General features: G+C 53.2%; 1 protein-coding gene across 19 annotated transcripts in view; it reads left to right on the forward strand.

The window, feature by feature from the left end:
• ABLIM2 (actin binding LIM protein family member 2) overlaps positions 1–17954 on the forward strand; it is a 141430-nt gene that overhangs the window by 45541 nt on the left and 77935 nt on the right. For all 19 annotated transcript variants that reach the window (XM_055326106.1, XM_055326104.1, XM_055326105.1 and 16 more), the window contains exons 3-5: positions 2308–2491; positions 9359–9474; positions 15874–16000. In XM_055326106.1, coding sequence (XP_055182081.1) covers positions 2308–2491; positions 9359–9474; positions 15874–16000 — 427 coding nt within the window. The remainder of the gene's footprint in view (positions 1–2307; positions 2492–9358; positions 9475–15873; positions 16001–17954) is intronic.

The raw sequence follows: 17954 nt of genomic DNA on the forward strand, positions 1-17954 counted from the left end.
GGTGGCATTTACAGAAAGACTCCTAGCAAGGCCCTGGGTAGGCTGTTCTTCCCGAGGCGGGGTCCGCCTGCTGGGCGTGCACCGTGCTGCAGGATGTCATAAAAGGTTTACACTCCCTCAAATTTCTGCAGATGCTCTTCTGAAACTCGACCTGCCAGAGGAGGCACCTTGGGGCAGGGGGCAAGCGGGAGGCTGTCAGGCTCCCCTCCCCTCCCAGGGCACCAGGCAAAGGTGTGGTTCCGCAGTCGGGGCTCCCTTGACCAGACGCCGGGGGCTCCCCTCGCTCACCATCGTCTGTGGCATCAAGAGCTGATGCAGAAAGGTTTTCCTTTGTGTGTCTAAAACGATTTACCAAAATTTATATTGTATGTGTTATTTTGATAGCTTTCTTCTAATCTTTGTAAAAAAATAACTCAATCCAGAATAACTGATTAAATATTTAGAGCCTTGTGACCACAAGAAATTCCTAATAAATCAATGTCCACATTGACTCTGGATTTCTTTGTTGGTGTTGCAGAGAGCATGTGGAGCTTCCTGTCTTAAAATACATTATATTTTTTATTGATTTCAGAGATAGAGTTTAGTGATTCATCAGTTCCATACACACCCAGTGCTCATGACATCATGTGCCCTCCTTCATGCCCATCACCCAGTGACCCTGTCCCCCCACCGCCCTCCCCTCCAGGGACCCTCAGTGTGTTTCCTGTGATTAAGCGTCTCTTATGGCTGGTCTCCCTCTCTGATTTCATCTTGTTTTATTTTTCTCTCCCTTCCCCTATGTTCATGTGTTTTGTTTCTTAAGTTTCACATGAGTGAGATCATACGGTAATAGTCTTTTTCTGATTGTCTTATTTTGCTCAGCATAATACCCACTAGTTCCATTCACGTCATTGCAAGTGGTAAGATTTCATCCTTTCTGAGGCTGAGTAATATTCCATTGTGTATATACACCACATCTTCTTTATCCATTCATCTGTCGATGGACATCTGGGCTCTTTCCATAGCTTGCCTACTGTGGACGTCGCTGCTATGAACATCGGGGTGTGTTATGTTCACATGCCGTGCTTTGGGGAAGTAGAGGGGACAGAGGCTTTCTAGGCAGAAAAGGGACAAGGTGAAGTTTCTGCTTTTACTGAGAGTTGGCTGTGGGTTTTGCATATATGTTGGTGGTCTTGCTTTGGCATCTACTTCTGGATGTGCTCAAAAGGATGACGTGAGTTAAATTTCAAATTGCCAATACTTAGAATTTGCCAGAAACAACATCCTTTGCTATCAATTAATGTTTTGATGAAAAATTTTAAGTGTGGATTCAAAAACATGATGATGAAAGAAGAATAAAGGAAAGAGGGAAGGAAGGAAGGAAGGAGGGAAGGATGGATGGAAGGGAGGGAGGGAGGAAAGGAGGAAGGATATAGTTTTCAAGACTCTGTTTGGGGGCTGTGACCCACAAGGACCCAGGACTGACCTGGCTGGCAGGGGCTGGCAGGGGCTGCAGAGGTGTCCTCCTGGCCTCCGGCAGGGAGGGCTGGGCCAGCCGGGGCAGGCATAGGTGGCTCCCTCTGGAACCATGCCTGGTTCCCACGTGCCCCTGGGCTGCAGGGGGAGTGTGTAAGTGAAGGCATGGGTGTCCTGGACACAGACTGGCAGACTGTCTTGAGGAAAGTCACCCCTATCCCCACCTGGCAGCTTGTCCCCACCCCGTCCTTGGGGCTTTGCAGTGCAGCTTCCTGGGGCCAGCTGTGTGTTAGCGGACAGGGGACAAAAGGGTTTGTGTTCAAGTGTTCATGGTCTCTCTCCCTCCTGGCCTTGCCCACCGTGGGAGACAGACATCGGGACATGGAAACGGGCAGGAGTGGGGAGAGGGTCAGGGAGTTTCTCTGGGATCTGGGGGCAAGCACAGGACGCCTCTGTGCTCCCCATGCTGCACGAGATCTTCTCACCAGAGCAGAGCACCTTCCTGGGCTGTTGCATTCCCTGCTGGGAGCAGCTCAGTCAGAGAAGCAGAGGGGCTCGTTGGCATCTGCACTTCACCTCTGCTGCGGTCCAGGGGGCTGGCCAGGGAGGGAGACGGGCCGGCCCCTTAGTGGAGCCTGATTCTCCTGGGTCCATGCCATTTTTCTGGAAGCTTCCACAAGAAAGTCCACTGGGCACCAGGCTGAGTGGCCCAAATAGGCATCTGTACTGGGAATCTAGCCCCCCAGTTTCAGCGAGTCACCCCAAATTAGCACGGAGACCTGTGTCAAGTGGGAGTGGTGTGTGGTGGGGCTGGCAGGTGGTCCCCCCACTAACGCCGTGGCTCTCCCCCAGCATGTGGCTGTGACCTGGCCGAGGGTGGCTTCTTCGTGCGGCAGGGTGAGTACATCTGCACGCTGGACTACCAGCGCCTGTACGGGACCCGCTGCTTCAGCTGCGACCAGTTCATCGAGGGCGAGGTGGTGTCGGCGCTGGGCAAGACCTACCACCCCGACTGCTTCGTGTGTGCCGTGTGTCGGTGAGTCAGGCCTCCGGGCTCCTGCTCCTTCCGGGTGCTCCCTCCTTCCTCCTTCCCCTCTCCCTCCCTCCTCCTTCCTTCCTCCTCCCTCTCCCTCACCCCTTCTTCCCTCCCCTCTCCTCCCCCCTCCTCCCATTTCCCTCCTTCCTCCCCTCTCTTTCCTCTTCCCTCCCTCCTCCCTCCCTCCTTCTCCCTCCTCCCTTTTTCTTCCTCCCTCCTTCCCTCCCATCTCCTTCTTTCCCTCCTCCCTCCTCTTTCTTTCCCTCTCCCCTCCTTCCCTCCCTTGTCCTTCCTTCCCTCCCTTCCTCCTCCCTTCCCCCTCAAGCATGGGTATCTTCCAGATTTGGGGAAGGGTCCTTCCCCTTATAGAATCTACCCAGCCACTGCCCCCATGCAGGCCTCAAAGTTGCCTGCTTGAGGTCCTGCCACTAGGGTCCCTGCCTCCCCTCTGTCTGTCCCTCCTTCCTGCTGCCCCCAGGGCACCCATGAGAAAGTACAAGCCCCTTGGTCTAGCTGAGAGAGGCTTCACAGGTTGTTCTAGTTCCTTCCTTCCATCACTCATTCATTCATTCAACCAGGCTTTTTCAGCACCTCTGTGGGCCTGGCACAGGGCTGACACCAGTGGCTTGCAGATGCATTAGCTCAGACTCTCCAGGTTCAGCACCTAGAGACACTGAAGCATAAGGGTGCCACCCTCCTCCCCAAGACCTTTCCTTCTCCCAGCTCTCTCCCTCCTCAGGGCAGCCTCTGTGCCCAGTGCAGGGGCTCTCATGGGCCCCACAACACTGCCCTAGCAGCATGGCCCTGGAGCTGCTTGATGTGAGCTCCTTTGGAGACTTAGGAGGGAGGCCAGAAGCTGCTTCCCCATGTGAGCATCCTCCTCCTTCAGTGCTGCCCCACACCCCAGACACATTGCTCCCGGGGAGATGTTCTATTTCTAAGAAACAAAGAATAAAAGAACCCAGAGTTTATTTTCTGCTCTGTTGTCTGTCTCACCACACCCAGTTTCAAGGGGATTTTTTGAGTGTTGTTCCCAGAGCTGTTGTCTGTAGACATGGCATGTGTGCTGGACATAAGTGGATGCTTGGCCAGGGGGGCTGCAGAAAGGGGGGAACAATGAAGGAATATTTCTAGTGACAGTTACTGTGTTGTTGCAGCATGTGTGGGTCTCAGAGTTCTCACGGGGATGATAAAATGTTTGATTTCTATACATGATGCTTAGAGACAAGGGGACGTAATCATAATAAATGTGAAGGATCACCTCTGGATAATCTTCAGTTTTTAAAATAATAGTAGACAGCTCCATCACACTGGAGTAACTGGGCTGCATGTACCACCCTCCATACACAACTGCAACACCCTATATGAAGCAGTTGTTTTGGGGCTCTGGGGCACAGGCTGTGTGGGACTAAGACCACCAAGGCCATGGACCCTGCAACCACCCAGCTTTGTGTCTGGAGGCAGTTCCTGGAGCCATAGTACAAGGAGAGAAGACCGAGTCAAGAGGCAGTGATATGAGCAGCAGGGGCTGTACCCCAGAAGGGAGGAAGCCACACAGAGCAAGTGCAGAGAGCAACGTGGGGGGAGGCTTTGAGCTTTTCACTGAACACAAAGCCACAGAGGCGCATACACAAAGTGGATGAAGAATGGCCAGATTGGTGCAAGCTGAATGGTTCCCGGGGCTGGGAGACATTCGAATTGTGACCAGGTTGTTTTACAGCCAGGTGTGCAGTGGGGATGCCAAGAAAGTTGTGCCTTATTCATGGGACTAAAATGGCCCTAGAGCAAAGGCTATGAACACCTGCTGAAAGGAAGTACAAGAATAAATCCCAAAAGGTGGCACTGATCTGCAAATGAACTAACTGCCTGCCAGAACAAGTCCTGCACTCTTCACAGGAAGACGGGAAATCCAGCTCTCAGCAACATAGCATAGGCAGTGCCCAGCATCCAGTCAAATATTACTAGTCATAAAAGCTGGGAAAGGAGACCCAAAGCCAGAAGACCAGCCAGTCAATAGCAATAGACCCAGAAATGAGTGTGTTGTGAAACCAACAGATGGTGGCTTTGAAACAGTACTGAAAATGTGCTTAGGTGTTTAAAGGAAAATGTCAATGTACATAGAAAAGTCTCACAGAAGGTATAAAAAGAAGTCAAGTGAACTTTCTGGAAATTACAGTTTCTGAGATGAAAAATCCCTTCAAAGAAATTAGCAGTAGATTAGGTATTGCAGATGAAAGGCTTGGTGAACCTGAAGACATAACAACAGAAACTATTCAGGCTAAAGTGAAAAGACAGAAAAGACTAGAAAACATGAAGACAGATTCAGCTATCTGTGGATCAAGGATCTTTCTATCTGGGTTGGGAAGGGGAGACGCCCAAGGTAGGGAAGGCCAAATAATTGAAGAAATAATGGCTGAAAATTTTCCAAACTTGATGAAACTATAAACCCACGGATCCAGGCATCTTGATGAACCTCAAGCAGAAAAAACACAATAGAATCCTACTAAGTCCATCATAATAAAATTTCTGAAAAGTAGTAATAAGAAATCTAACAAAAAGCAAGAGAAAAGACCCACATCATATACAGTGGAATGGAAGAATTATTGCAGACCTCTCACCTGAAACTATGCACCACAGAAGATAGTGGAATGGCACCTTTAAAGAGTTACAGGAAAAAATCAAACAATTCCATACTAAGCCAAAAGAAAGAAAGAGGAAGAAAGAAAGAAAGAAAGAAAGAAAGAAAGAAAGAAAGAAAGAAAGAAAAGAAAGAAAAAAGAGAGAGAGAAAGAGAGAAAAGAAAGAAGAAAAGAAAAGGGCTTTCAAAAAATGAAGGCAAGACCTCTAAAGAGTAAAGGGTTTCTTTTTTGGGTTGATGAAAAAGTACTCAAATTGATTTTGGGGACATGTGCACAAGTCTGAATACACTAGAAACTCATGAATTATAGGCATTGAATGGCATGAATATTATATACAGGCAAACCTCATTTTGTTGCACTTCACTTTATTGTGCTTTGCATATACTGTACTTTTTACAGATTGAAGGTTCATGGTAACCCTGCATCGAGCAAGTGTGTTGGTGCCATTTTCTGACAGCATTTTCTCACTTTGGGTCTCTGTGTCACCTTTTGGTAACTCTTGCAATATGTCAAATTTTTTATGATTATATTGTCTGATCTGTGGTCAGATTACAACTTGCTGAAAGTTCAGATGATGGTATTTTTTATTAAGGTATGTGCTTTATTGCTATTGCATGTTTAATAGACTACAGTGTAAACATTACTTTTCTATGCATGAGGAAACCAGAAGATCCATTTGACTTGCTTTTTTGCAATATTTGCTTTATTGCAGTGTTCTGGAACTGAACCCTCAGTATCTCCAAGATGTATGCGATTAAAATAACATGAATAAGTGTGTTCCCCCTGCAAAAAAATAAATAAAAGCAAAATAAAAACTTCTGTAGACACACAAAAGCTAAGAGAACTTGTTGCCAGCACACTTACGTGACAGTAAAGCTAGAGGAAGAAAAATGATGTCAAAAGACATCAGCAAAGTATAGAGGCAAGCCATCAGCTGGTAGATAAGGTATATCTGCTGAGGGACTGGCATCCAAAATATATAAAGAAATTCTACAAGTCAGCCATGAGAAGATAAATAAGAACCCTATTAAAAAATAGGCAGAAGGGGATCCCTGGGTGGCGCAGCGGTTTGGCGCCTGCCTTTGGCCCAGGGCGCGATCCTGGAGACCCGGGATCGAATCCCACGTCAGGCTCCCGGTGCATGGAGCCTGCTTCTCCCTCTGCCTATGTCTCTGCCTCTCTCTCTCTGTGTGTATGACTATCATAAATAAATAAAAAAAATTAAAAAAAATAGGCAGAAGAGTTTAACAGACACTCCACAAAAGAATGCACATGAATGACCATAAGCACATGCAACAGGGCTGATTAAAAGGATAAAATACCATCACCCATCCACTGGACTGGCTAAAGCTAAAATGGTGGGTAATGACAAGTGTTGGTGAGGATATGAAGCTGAAGCAATGATCATGTATGGCCGGGGGAATGCAAAGTGGTACAAACTGTCTGGAAATCAGTGTGTCAGTTTGTTGTAATGTTGAACACAGAGTTAGCATATGGCCCAGTGGTTCTATTCCTAGGTATGTACCCAAGAGAAGTGGAAGCACGTGTCTACCTAAAGAGTTGTCACCAAACGCTCTTAGCAGTTTTATTTGTAACAGCTCCCAACTGGAAAGAACCCAAATATCCTTCAACAGTGAGTGGAATCTTGTTGTCCCTCATCTGTCCAGTGGAGCACCACTGTGCCAGAGTAACAAGGGCCAAACTAATGATGTATGCAGTGCAAGGGACAGGACGCTGAACCAGCCATCAAAGACTACCTACTGTATGGTTCCATGTGTATGCAGTTCCAGAAAAGACATATCCAATCCACAGTGACAGAGTGCCCATCATGGTTGCCTGGGGCCAGGGGTGCTAGTGGGAGGTGATTATAGACAGTCACAGGGGACTGTCTGCAGTGGACAGAATGTCACATATCGTGACTACGATGATGAAAACATGAACGCATGCATTTGTCAAAGTATATTTCAATAAAGTTGAACTAAGAAAATAATAACTACCATTTATTCAGCCCCTCCTGGTCCCAGGCAGTATGCCAGAGCTTTCCATGCAGTTTGTCTGATGGATGGATGAATACATGGATGGATAGATGGAAGGATGAATAGATGGATGATGCATGGACGGAGAGAGGGATTGATGAATAAGTGGATGGATACATGCATGGATGGAGTGATGGAGTGATGAATAACAATCCCATGACACAGGTATTATCAGTCCCACTTTACAGGTGAGAAACAGGACTCAGATGGGGTAAGTAACTTGCTCAGGGTCACGTAGCCAGAGACCCTGTCAGTGCACATGCAGCCAAGGTGAGGAACCCCACTCTATCCCAGCACCCCACATTACCAGGCCAGCTGTAGGACTCTAGGAAGAGAGCAGCAGAGCACAGCACTGGCCACAGGTGACACAGCACAAGGCATCAGTTGCAAAGGCTCCCTGCCCCAAGAAGCTAGGTCTGCAGGGCTGTCTCACAAGCCTGCAGAGATGGCCAGCTCAGTCTCTATTTGTCCTTGGTCTCCAAGAGAAGGGACTGGCCCACTGGGGGCCCCAGAACACAGCAACTGAATGAATGCCAACCGTACATGATGGGGGCTATGGCAGTCTCCGTTGGGGGGAGACATGCTGCAGGGCTGGGGCTGGCCTGGGGCTGGTGTGACCAGGCAGGCTGCGTGAGGAGGCCAGGCAGGAGGGGGTGCTGAATTAGGCCCCCTGGGGGCCTTCAGTAATTCTCTTGTTCTCTCACTCATTCACTCTAGCAAGGTGTACCTCTTGAGCACAAGGGATATGCCATGGATTTCCCAGCCCTGAGAAGGTAGAGGAGAGACTCTGCCTCCTGGGGCCTGTGTGGATGTCCTCCCCACCCCTGCAGCCCCCTCCAGACACATTCAGCTCCACAAATAATTCTGGACCTTCCAGAAGCCCTTTGGGGGAACCATTAGGAGAGCATTGAACTCTGGGCTTCTGAAGTCAGGAGCTCCTGGGTTCACTGCTCCGCCCTCAGGGGCAAGGCCAGGGTTTGTATGCAGCGGGTGCTCAAGGCTTTAAGCAGTGGCAATGGCATATCCTGGTCGAGAGAATTCTGCAGGCTACTGCTCCAGAGCACAGGTTGTTTGGTCAGCCGGAGCTGGGGAAGTAAAGTGGCCCAGAGCTGCCTATTGCTCAGCGGCAGCAGGTGGCCAGGATGGACGTGGGCAGGACACTGAAGTCTGTCTTCCAGCCCCTGATGGCAGGTGGCCTGTCCCTCACTTGCCAGAGAGCAGCCAGTTTACCCATCTCCCAGGCACCAGAGAGGAGGTCCTTGGTGCAGGAAGGCTAGCTGGCTCTCTGCAACCCAGAGCTGTGACCTACCTTGCACCAGGTCTGGGACTTGTTCTGGATGCAGAATTTCAGTGAGCACAAAAATAAATAAATAAATAAATAAATAAAAATAAAAATAAAAATAATAAAATAAATAATAATAATTTTTTTAAAAAATCAACAATCGAGGTAAATGATAATGTGATATTTAAAAAATTAAAAATCAGTGTAGAAAAATCCATACTGAGCAAAATGCTAAATTTAAATAAAAGTGGGATAAAATGTACAGTACCTTGGTGTCTGGTGCTTATACAAGCTGCTAACATCTTAAAGACTAGACTAGGTAGGTAAATCATGGGGATTCGGAGCCTGACAGGTCTTGGTTTGACTCTGGTTCTGACATGCCTCGGCTGTGTGTCCTTGGAAAAGTTAACTCTCCTCTCTGAACTTCAGTGTTCTCACCTATAGAGAAAAAAGATGAAGCAAATTCCAGCTTGGACAAATGCCCTACAGTTATTAAATGAAGCATGCCTGCGAGGTATCTATCGTAATATTTGGCTCCTGGCACATAGTAGTTGCTCAATAAATGCTAGCCATTGCCATTGCTGTTGAACTGATATGGACAAAGCATCCTGGGTGGTCAGAGGAGGCAGGGTTGAATGGAGGAGGGGGCGGTTGAGGCTGCCTGGTTGGTTGCCGCGTGCCAAGCACGGCGCCGGCCCTCGCTGCTCCCGGCCAGGGCGCTGCATGCACCTGTCTGTGCAGAGGGCTCACATGGCGGGAGCACCACGGTGCCCAGATGGGGGGGTGCTGCGTCCTCCGCCTGCGACGCCTGTCTCCAGGAGGTCCCCGGGGAGGCGGTGGTATGGGGGGGGACCCAGGAGAAGAGCCAGAGGCCATCCTGGCTGGTCACACCCTCACTCTCTTGTTTCAGATTGCCTTTCCCACCGGGGGACCGAGTGACTTTCAACGGGAAGGAATGCATGTGCCAGAAGTGCTCCCTGCCCAAGACAGCGGGCAGCAGTGTGTACCTGTCCCAGGGCCTCTGGAGTAAGTGGGCACTGAGCGGCGCGGCGGGTGGGGGTGGGGTGGAAGCTGCCTTCTGCGGGGCCCAGGGAGGGGCCTGACCACACAGACACAGACCAGAAGGCATGGGAGTGAAGGAGCCTGCTTCTCCTTCTCCTTCTGACCCCAATCCTGCTGGTGCTCTGTCTCTCTCAAATAAATAAAATATTAAAAAAATTTCAATACCAAATGTACATTTCCAGAGAACAAATGCTCCCCTAGCCTGCAGGTGGTCTGACCCCTTTTCCGGCCCACAGTGAGACTGTCCAGCTTAGAACATGGGCTTTGCCTAGAAAGTGTAGACATTCGTCACCAGCTCTTGGTTCCTGTGTGGATGTCTGCAGAGTCTTCCTAATTCCTGCTGTGCCCGGAGCAGCCCCGCCGGCCAGGAAGCCTCTCATCTTCTGCAGAGGCCCTGAGTCTGGTGGGGAGACGGACGTGTGCCGGGTGCCCAGCGTCCAGCCAGGGGGTGGTGTGCCTGGGGCTGGAGCCAGGGCCTTCAGACCTCGAAGCAGGGGACGCTGTGACCACATGGAGGAGGTGGCCTTTGTTCTGAAACTTGAAACCCAGGGTCACGTAGGTGGGCATTAAAGGGAAGGGACCACAGACCGGAGAACATAGAGTGTGATGTGGGCAACTTGCAGGCCCTTGTCAGTGGATGGGGGCAGGGGTGGGGTGGGGACGGGTGCTGCTGTGTGTGGACAGGAACAGAAGGAAGCGGGAGAGATGGAAACCCTATGGCAAAGCCAGGCCAAGGAGTCCCAGGTGTGTCCTGGAGGCAGTGAGAGCCGTAGATGGCTGTTGAGCGAGGGCTGCCGGGAAGAACCTGGGCGGCCCTGTAATTTGCCTGCAGGTTTCAGGGCTTGGGGGCAGGTGGGGGCTGCGGCCTCTGCAGTTAGGGGGGAAGGGGCAGCTGTTGGGGTAGGAGATCAGCTGGAGTTCTGGCCCTGAGCATCCCTCAGTGTCTCTCTTCCATTCTCTGGCCGGAGCCTGTTGCTTAGTAACAAGATAAGTGCTTCATGCTGGACGCCCACGCCATTCCATCCCTGAAGGAGCACAGCCCTCCTCCTGAGGCTTGCACGACAGCTCCCGCCCTGCCTGGAGGAGGGTCTTCTCCCCAAGGGCGGGGAGCTTTCTGCTTCTCCTCCAGGCTCCCCTTCCCCAGGCTCCCCTTCCCCAGGCTCCCCTTCCCAGGCCCCCCAGCTCTGAGCTGCTTGCTGGTCTAGCTGTCCCAGGGCAGCCCTCCCAGGGGCCTGGCGCCAGGCCATGTCCCTTCTCTGGGCCTTGAGACTGGGGGTGCGTTCAGAAGTGGGTGTGGGCAGTGTCTGGGGCAGGGCAGGCAGGAGGTGGGACCTCAGGGACACGGAGTGGGGACAGCTCTTTGGGGCCTGGTCTTGGGTTTGGCCACGCATTTACCCACCCACCCTGGGTCTGGGCTTCCCAGACTAGGGCTCAGCCCTACCAGGGCATAGAGGGCTTCACATCTAGAACCTGGGGTCACACTGGAGCTGGGGTCTGGAGGCCCCGCCCCTGAGCCCTCAGCAGAAAGGGGTGCCATGGGAGGGTCCACAGCCCTGCCCTCTGAGATGTCTGGTCTGTGGCCTTTGGAGCTTCTGTGTCTGCTTCCCTGAGAGAGGCTGCCCTGGAGCCCCAACCCCCTCGCTGGCCCATCCTGCCTGGGAAATGGGACAGTGAGGCTGTGAGGTTATATGCCTTGTGAGGTACAGTGACTGCCCTGTGGGTGTACCTGCCTTATAAGGTGCAGACACCCTGTGGGGTACAGTTGCCCTGTTGGGTGCTGTGCCTAAATTGTAGGGTGCTATGACTGTCTTGTGGGGCACACCTGACTTATGGGTGGTGTGGCAGCCTTATAAGGTGCATCTGCTTGGTGGGGTGCTGTGGCTACCTTGTGGGGTGCACCTGCCCTGTGGGATGCCACAGCCCCCAGGAACCAACACCCAACCCTGGCCACCATTGTGCCGTGCACCTCACACCCTCGTGTTGCCGTCAAGGGTGGGTGTTCCTGGTTTAGCCCAGAGTTCTGGTGTGTGGGGTGCACGTGAACGTGCTTTCTCTCTGCCAGCTGCTGCTCCAGGCTCTTCCACTCAGTTTGGGGCTTTCAGAGAAATGACAGGGCCCGCTCATCACTTGTTAGCATTTTCACCCTTTAGACCTTGGTAGGCTCCATGCTTTCCAAAGTCAATCTCAATTGGACTCAGAGCCAGAGTCCTTCAGTCCTTCCATGCTCCCCGGCCTGGTTTGACCTGAGGGGAGGGCAGGGATGAGGGTGCATCTGATCCACCCTAGTTCACAGCTAGAGCTCAAAGAGGCCGCCCCGCATGTCCTATGTCCCACGTAAGTTAGCGGCAGAGCTGGCGATCCCATGCCATGTATGCTGGAGGAGGGAGCAAACAGGAGACTATGGAACTTTCTAGAAGGGTCATGCTGGGGCAGCGGCCCAAGCTCACCCCCATTGCTGTGATGGCAGAGCCAAGCCAGGGTGTGTGGGTGAGTGGGCGGCCAGCTGTGGCCCTTCCCGGCGACCAATGCCTCCCTCCAGGATATCCCCTCCCTCGGCTGACGACTGCTGTTGTCAGGACTCGTCACACAAGATTCTGTGCTGTCGTTGACAAAGCCCTGCATAGCTATGCCTAGCTCCGGTTGTGTTTAGAAAGTGATGATTGCTGTTTCCATGACCATGGTCCTCCGTGCAGGTTGCTCTTGCGTCTGAGCTCGGGGCTTGCTGTTGGTGGGATTCTGCTCACTGGGGGAGTGGGGGACTGGGGCCGGTGTCAGGTCCACACCTCCCTGCAGCTGCAGCTGGCACGTTCACCTGCAGCCTCTGGGACCTCCCCTGGCACCGGGTGGGAGGCAGAGGGTCCTGTTGGAGAGATGTCTTCGGATGGATTCCCGCGGGGCATCGGGCCACCGGGTCTTCCTGTCATGACAACAGCATCGGCCTCGGTGCATAAGAGTCAGTTGTCAGACACATTGCGGCCCTGTGGCTGTTAGCTCTCCTGAGCCTCTGAACAAGTATGTGAGCCCGGACCACCATCACCCCCGGAAAAATGCATCCCCACTGTGCTGGGCAGAGACGAGAAGTGACGTGCCCACAGTCACACAGCTGGTGAGGGCAGCCTGGCCCCAAGGGCCCTGTGTCTAACCGTGCCCACCCCGCCTCCCGCCAGCCCTGGCACAGCGCGGTGTGGCATGCCCCTGCTTTGTCCATTTAGGAGAAGCACTAGGCTCCAAGCCGGGCTTCTCGTCTGGCGCTGTTGATAGTTGGGGCCGGATGATTCTTTGCTGTGGGACCGTCCCGTACGCTGGAAGATATTGAGCAGCGTGCCGAGCCTCGGCCCCCAGGTGCCTGGAGCGTGCCCCCTCTGGTTGTGACAATCAGAAGTGTCTCCAGACATGGCCAAATGCCCCCCGGGGAGCACAGCCATCCTTTGTTGAGAGGCAGTGACCTGGAGCTTACAGAGTGAGCCTGCACTCGAAGCCGGCTGGCTCGAATCCAGAACGGGCAAGTTGCATGGTCTGTGCTGCTGGGGGGCCAGTGGAGGTAGTGGGTTGGGGATGGAGTCTGGATGGGGTCTGGATGCCTCCTGGACTTGAGAGGAGAGAGCACTCTCTGGGTCCCCGTCATTCATTCACGCATGCATGCATGCATTTGCCAAGCATCGGAGCTACCAGCCCACGCTGGGCCCCATGGGTTCCCCAATGAACAGGCCACCCTCCAGCCTTGAGGCTCTGGATCTCGAATGTGGGTCTTCAAGTGTTTTCCAAAGTTGCGTGTGAATTTGAACTCTGTGATAATTTAGGAAAGCTAGAGCTTGACCAACAGTTTTGTGGGCGTCAAATATTTTTTTTATAAATTTATTTTCTATTGGTGTTCAATTTGCCAACATACAGATAACACCCAGTGCTCATCCAGTCAAATGCCCCACCTCAGTGCCCGCCAACTAGTCACCCCCACCCCCCGCCCTCCTCCCTTTCCACCACCCTAGTTCGTTTTCCAGAGTTAGGAGTCTTCATGTTCTGTCTCCCTTTCTGATATTTCCTACCCATTTCTTCTCCTTCCCCTCTATTCCCTTTCACTATTATTTATATTCCCCAAATGAATGAGACCATATAATATTTGTCCTTCTCTGATTCAGTTATTTCACTCCGCATAATACCCTCCAGTTCTATCCACGTCAAAGCAAATGGTGGGTGTTTGTCATTTCTAATGGCTGAGTAATATTCCATTGTATACATAAACCACATCTTCTTTATCCATTCATCTTTCGATGGACACCGAGGCTCCTTCCACAGTTTGGCTATTGTGGACATTGCTGCTAGAAACATCGGGGTGCAGGTGTCCCGGCGTTCCATTGCATCTGTATCCTTGGGGTAAATCCCCAGCAGTGCAATTGCTGGGTCGTAGGGCAGATCTATTTTTAACTCTTTGAGGAACCTCCACACAGTTTTCCAGACTGGCTGCACCAGTTCACATTCCCACCAACAGTGCAGGAGGGTTCCCTTTTCTCCGCATCCTCTCCAACATTTGTTGTTTCCTGCCTTGTTAATTTTCCCCATTCTCACTGGTGTGAGGTGGTATCTCACTGTGGTTTTGATTTGTATTTCCCTGATGGCCAGTGATGCGGAGCATTTTCTCATGTGCATGTTGGCCATGTCTATGTCTTCCTCTGTGAGATTTCTCTTCATGTGCGTCAAATATTTTTTATTCTTAAAACAACACGACGCTGCTATCTGCCAAGGAGAAGAGCCAGAGCACCGGTGAGAGTAGCACCTGTGAAGCCCCTGCCTTACACCCCGCCGGAGCTCCGTCCCCTTCTGTCCTGGTGGGCGGCACCCTCTTGTGCCGGCATGGCCTGTGTGATCTTTCTGTTTTGCCATTTAATGGGATTGCTCCACCCCACAAGTGAGCAAACAGGGACCCCAAAGAGTACAGAGCTTGGCTCTAGTGTGATCCCGTGAGTGGTGGGGCCAGGGTTGGTAGCCAGGCCTGTTGGGCCACATTCTTTCATTTTGAGTAGCAGGGTCCCTGCTCCCCTTGCCTGCCCCTAGGCTGAGCCCAGGACTGTTAGGCTGCTCTGCTCAGGGGCTCCTGCTGGCTGTGGGGGCGATTTGCCACATGACTTCTCCTTGGCTCTGCTCTTCAGGACACTGCGGGGCTCCCCAAGGCCTTGCCTCTCCTGCCCCCAACACACGCAGACACACACACAAGTGCTCACAGCCACAGGGACATGCTCACACACAGATGCATATTCACACAGACACACACATAGGCACACTCATACAAGGACACACATTCATGCAGGAACACACAGACGCATTCACAGGGATGCACACACACACAGACACACATACATGAACAGTCTCGATCACACACAGACACACACATTCACACAAAGGCACTGGTGCGCGCACACACACAACACACTCACACAGGTGCACCTGGGCCAGTCATGCTGCCTGTTTCTGCGCCCGATGTTCCCCTGTCCTGCTCCACCCCCTCATCCTTCGGCACCGGTGACACTGGCTGTGGGGGCCCTGGGGTGACCGCCCACAGCTGGAAGGCAGGATCTAGAGGCCCAAGTGTGAAGGAGAGGGCCTGGGGCCCAGGGGCCATTGAGCAGGGGTGGGCACACTGTAGTGGGGAGCAGAGGAGGTGTGGGAACACCAGGCAGGGCTCAGACCAGGTGGGGACTACAGAATGCAGGACACATGTCACCTGTGGGTGGTTTGCCAAGGGGAGGACTCCCCAAGGCTGACTGCCTGGGGCCTGGCTGGGACTTGGACTGAGACTCGGAGCAGGGACTCGGGTTGGGGACTGGCAGGCTGTGTCTGGGATGCAGCAGAGACAGTCGAAGAAGGAGATCCAGATGAGTGGGCCAGGAGGGCTTCCTGGGAGAGGCAACCAGGCAGGCGAGAGCCCAGAGGAAGGAGTGGCAGGGGGTGGCAGCCCAGACCTCTCTTGGGTGGGCACATCGGTTGGGTCAGTTAGGCTCACAGTCTACTTGTGGACAGAGGAGGACAGGTGGGGGCCCCCAGGCCTGCTGCCCCCCGTCCAGGCAGCCCCCACCCTGCAGTGTGCTCCTGTTTGAAGACACCCCTGCTATCCCGGCCTGGCGCCCATCCTCTGTCAGCTCTGGGCCCAGACTGCATGCAATTGGTGCTCAATGTGTGCAGGGATGAACTTTGTGATTTGTTTCCTACGTGTTCACAGCAGCCAGCATGTCACGAGGTCCCTGCAGCACACTCACCCGGATGGTCCCCTCTGTCCCCCGCCACAGGCCGGCGCTGTGCACTTCTGTGCCTGGAGACCCAGCAGTGCTGGCGCCCACAACGACGATGTCTGTGTCCTGTGCTTTCTTCCAGGTTGTGGAGGCTGCGGCGCAGAAATAAAAAACGGTCAGTCCCTGGTGGCTTTGGACAAACACTGGCATTTGGGCTGTTTTAAGTGTGAGACGTGTGGGAAGCAGCTCGATGCGGAGTACATCAGCAAGTGAGTGGCGGGTTCCTCCCATGTGAGCCTGCTCCGTCCGTCTCCCTGCGGCCACTCCTGTCCTGTCCCCTGTGTGGCCTCAGGGCCCTGCATGTTTGACCCCCAGCCTGGCATCTCCTCCCACCAGCCTTGCTTCCCTAGTGTGGCCTGCAGAGACCTCAGCTCCATTTCTATGGATTGAAACAGAGACAGTGTCCCCCGCCCTTGCCCATCCATGGGGGTCACCCTCCTGTGGCACCTGGGTCACCTGCAGGATGTGCATTGGATGCCAGCTGACTCCAGCAGCAGGAGTGGTGGGGACAGATGTGATGACTCAGTCCCAACTCCAACTTTTGCAGTGCTTGACCATCGGGCAGCCCCCTGCCCCGCCGACCTTGTGTCCCCAACCCCAGGTGTGACGGCTGGTTTGAGTGGGGGGTCGGAGGGCACGTGTCCTCAGAAGGCAGTGCAAATGGAGCCTCTGGAAGGACTTAGCCCTGAGCAGGAGTGGCTGGTTTGCCGGGAAGGGGTGCATTTCATTCCCTGGGGTCAGGGGCCTTGAGTCAGGGAAGCCCCCCTGTGGCACAGGGTTAGGGGGTGAGCTGAAGTGTGCAGAGCAGGCTCCTTCCTGCAAGTTTGAGGGCTCTGGGCAGCTATTGTGGGAGACCCTGCTGGTTCTCGATGCCCGAGGGAGCAGAAACATCCCAGGAACTGGCTGTGCCATAGAACGGCACAGGATGAAACCTGTACGCACGTGCACACATACACACTCACACAGGCAGGAGTACACATCACACCTGGGGAATCCAGAGGAGGTCGCCGATGTGCCCCCATCCATCCCCTGGGTGCACTCGTACCATCGTACCCTCGCTGTGCCTGAGGTCACTCACAGGGGAAACGGGGTGAAGGGAGTGTGGGGTCTCTCTGTCTTGTGTCTCCACCACTACGTGTGGAGTCACGGAGTCCACATGTTTTCAGTGAAAGTCCCCAAGCCAAGACGGACCTCTGTCCAGGCTGCATCAGGCCGGAGGAGGTACTGGCCGTTCCTCTGTCACAGTGAAGGAGAGGGGGGCGTGCCTCCCATGAAGGCAGCCCAGGGAGACAGAGCACTTTAAAGTAAAGTAAGACCTGCCCAGCCCCCAGGGCGCTCGCTGGTAGCTCACCCACACGGCTCGCCTGTCACTCAGCAGCCTCCAGAACGGTCCCAGAATTGACAAGGAGGGTGCGTTGGTGTTGCCATAGAGACATTATCTCTGCTTCCTGGGTTTGGGGCACAGACACCATTGTGGGAAGTAATTGGGACCCTGAGGTCAGCGACATTTGAAAGTTGGTCCTAAGGGCTCAGTGTACCTCTTCCTCTCCTGGAAGGAAAGGCTTCATCCTCTCCGGAGCTGTGGTCAGAGAAATAGCCTGTGGTCACTGCGGCTCCAGGGGCTCCAAACCACCCCCTCTTCCCATCCTGCAGGCCACTTCCTCCAGGAAGCCTTCCCGTCCTACAGAAGGTCCAGAGGGTGGCATTAGCTCTGGTCTCCCAAAAGTTGAGAACTCTTAGCCTCTGTTGGCAGCCACATGATAATCAAAACCCTACTGGGAGCCACAGGGAGACCTTGGCAGTGCAGGGGAAGGGAGATGCGCTCGGGCAGCAGGTGCCCCTGCATGCCAGTGGCCTCCACACCCAAATCCTACTGGGCCGGGCCAGGATGAGGGGCGGCCCTGGTTAGCAATGGCAGTGGCCTTGGCCACCAATTGGCAAGAGCCTGCCGTGTGCTAGGTGTTGGCCACATCTTCATTAGACTTTACTATAATTTCTCCCGTTTTATGGTTGGGGAAGCCGAGGCTCAGAAAGGTTAAGCGACTTGCCTAGGAGCACACAACTGGGGAGTGGTGGCATTTGAGTGCAAGCCTGTTCATTTCACTGCTGCCCACCAGCACCTCCCTGCACGGAGCATGGCCACCAACCCAGGAACCCTGGCAC

This window comes from Nyctereutes procyonoides, unplaced genomic scaffold (assembly GCF_905146905.1).
Source record: "Nyctereutes procyonoides isolate TBG_1078 unplaced genomic scaffold, NYPRO_anot_genome, whole genome shotgun sequence".
Taxonomy (NCBI): domain Eukaryota; kingdom Metazoa; phylum Chordata; class Mammalia; order Carnivora; family Canidae; genus Nyctereutes; species Nyctereutes procyonoides.